This window comes from Mus musculus, chromosome 12 (genome assembly GCF_000001635.26).
Source record: "Mus musculus strain C57BL/6J chromosome 12, GRCm38.p6 C57BL/6J".
Classification (NCBI taxonomy): Eukaryota; Metazoa; Chordata; class Mammalia; order Rodentia; family Muridae; genus Mus; species Mus musculus.
Genome location: NC_000078.6, coordinates 18,648,687 through 18,651,550, shown reverse-complemented (window position 1 = coordinate 18,651,550; position 2,864 = coordinate 18,648,687). Strand labels below are relative to the sequence as shown.

Here is a 2,864-nt window from a genome sequence, read left to right as displayed (position 1 = left end):
GAAGATAAACTTCTGAGTATATTTCCAATAATTTTTTTTTCCAAGACAGGGTTTCTCTGTATAGCCCTGGCTGTCCTGGAACGCACTCTATACTAGTTGGGACTTGAAGTCAGATATCTGCCTGCATCCACCTCCAGAGTGCTAGGATTAAAGGAGTGCGCCACCACCACCCAGCCCAATAAATTCTTATCCTTTGCATTGTCCTGGAGTGTGAGTTGTATTGAACCTCAGTGGACCCAACAACTTAAAAGCTTTACCACACTGCTGATATTCATAGCATCTGTCTCCAGCATGAATATTCTCATAAAAAGAAAAATATACATAAAAAGAAGTTCAATGAAAAAGTTTCACCATATTAAATAGATTCACAATGTTTCTACCCAGTTCAAAATCTTCCATGATGAAAATGACTACAAAACTGTGCAAAGGCTTTACCATATTAAATATACTCATATACTCAGAGGGTTTCTTCCTCAGCTTTTCAATGGCTAGGAAGAGATCTCATGACCAAACCAACTCTCAGAAAAGCAAACATTTAAATTGGGGTTTCTCTGCAGTGTGGTTTGTCTTGTGTGTGCCTAAAGAACTATGACATACAAAGGCTTTACTACGTTCATAACATTCACATGGGTCCTCACTTGTATGTGATCTTTAAGTCATCATAGATGACCGTGACATCAAATGCTTTACAACACCGATTACCTTCCAAAGGTTTCTGTCTTCTATGTGTTCTTTGAAAATAATGGAGACTATAGAGTTTTAAAAAGTCTTTACCACATTGATTGCATTCATGAGGTTTCTTTCCAGTGTGGAATCTTTTATATTTTGAAGACCAGTGGGATATGCAAAGGCTTTAGCACACTGACGACATTCATAAGGTTTCTATCGAATATGGGTTCTTTTATGATTATAGAGACAATAACTGTGAAAAGGCTTTTATAACATTGATTACATTTCTAAGGTTTCTCTCCATTATGGATTCTTTTATGATATTGGAGATGACTGTGACCTGCAAAAGCTTTACCACATTGATTACATTCATAGGGTTTCCCTCCAGTATATGTACTTTTATAACATTGGAGACTACTGAATTGTGAAAAGGCTTTACCACATTGATTACATTCATAGATTTCTCTCCAGTATGATTTTTATATTTCAATTTTTATTAGATATTTTCTTCATTTACATTTAAAAAGCTATCCCGACAGTTCCCCTATACACTCCCCCCGCACTGCTCCCCTACCTACCCACTCCCACTTCTGGGCCTTGGAGTTCCCCTGTACTGGGGCTTATAAAGTTTGCGAGGCCAAGGGATTCTCTGCCCAATGATGGCAGACTAGGCCATTTTCTGCTAGATATGCAGCTAGAGACATGAGCTCTGGGGGTTACTGGTTAGTTTATATTGTTGTTCCACCTATAGGGTTGTAGACCCCTTCAGCTCCTTGGGTACTTTCTCAGGCTCCTCCATTGAGAGCCCTGTGTTCCATCCAATAGATGACTGTGAGCATCCACTTATGTATTTGCTCAGCACTGGAATAGCCTCACAGGAGACAGCTATATCTGAAAAGTGTGTGTTCTTTTATGACATTGGAGATGACTGTGTCGTGAAAAGACTTTACCGCATTGATTACATTCATAGGGTTTCTCTCCCGTATGTGTTCTTTTATGATGTTGGAGATTACTGAGTTGTGAAAAGACTTTACCACATTGATTACATTCATAGGGTTTCTCTCCAGTATGTGTTCTTTTATGACATTGGAGATTACTGTGACCTGCAAAGGCTTTACCACATTGATGACATTTATAGGGTTTCTCTCCAGTATGTGTTCTTTTATGACATTGGAAACTACTGAGTTGTGCAAAGGCTTTACCGCATTGATTACATCCATAGGGTTTCTCTCCCGTATGTGTTCTTTTATGACGTTGGAGATTACTGTGATGTGAAAAGACTTTACCACATTGATTACATTCATAGGGTTTCTCTCCAGTATGTGTTCTCGTATGACGTTGGAGATAACTGTGACGTGCAAAACCTTTACCACACTGATTACATTCATAGGATTTCTCTCCAGTATGTGTTCTTTTATGACATTGGAGAAGACCGTGTTGTGAAAAGACTTTACCACATTGATTACATTCATAGGGTTTCTCTCCAGTATGTGTTCTTTTATGACATTGGAGATTACTGTGACCTGCAAAGGCTTTACCACATTGATGACATTTATAGGGTTTCTCTCCAGTATGTGTTCTTTTATGACATTGGAAATTACTGAGTTGTGCAAAGGCTTTACCGCATTGATTACATCCATAGGGTTTCTCTCCCGTATGTGTTCTTTTATGATGTTGGAGATTACTGTGATGTGAAAAGACTTTACCACATTGATTACATTCATAGGGTTTCTCTCCAGTATGTGTTCTTTTATGATGTTGGAGATGACTGGGTCTTGCAAAGGCTTTACCACATTGATTACATTCATAGGGTTTCTCTCCAGTATGTTTTCTTTTATGATATTGGAGACCACTGTGACCTGCAAAAGCTTTACCACATTGATTACATTCATAGGGTTTTACTCCAGTATGTGTTCTCTTATGACATTGGAGATGACTGGGTCTTGCAAAGGCTTTACCACACTGATTACATTCATAGGGTTTCTCTCCAGTATGTGTTCTCTTATGACGTTGGAGATAACTGTGACGTGCAAAAGCTTTACCACACTGATTACATTCATAGGATTTCTCTCCAGTATGTGTTCTTTTATGACATTGGAGAAGACTGTGTTGTGAAAAGACTTTACCACATTGATTACATTCATAGGGTTTCTCTCCAGTATGTGTTCTTTTATGACATTGGAGATTACTGTGAC

The 2,864-nt window shown here is 38.5% G+C and overlaps 1 protein-coding gene across 1 annotated transcript; it reads right to left on the bottom strand.

The window, feature by feature from the left end:
• Window positions 1–1,919: 1,919 nt before the first annotated feature.
• Window positions 1,920–2,561, bottom strand: LOC115488002 (zinc finger protein 844-like; the record flags this gene model as incomplete). Its single annotated transcript, XM_030247041.1, has 1 exon — window positions 1,920–2,561. A coding segment is annotated over exon 1 (642 nt), but the record flags the coding sequence as incomplete, so codon positions are not given.
• Window positions 2,562–2,864: the final 303 nt, after the last annotated feature.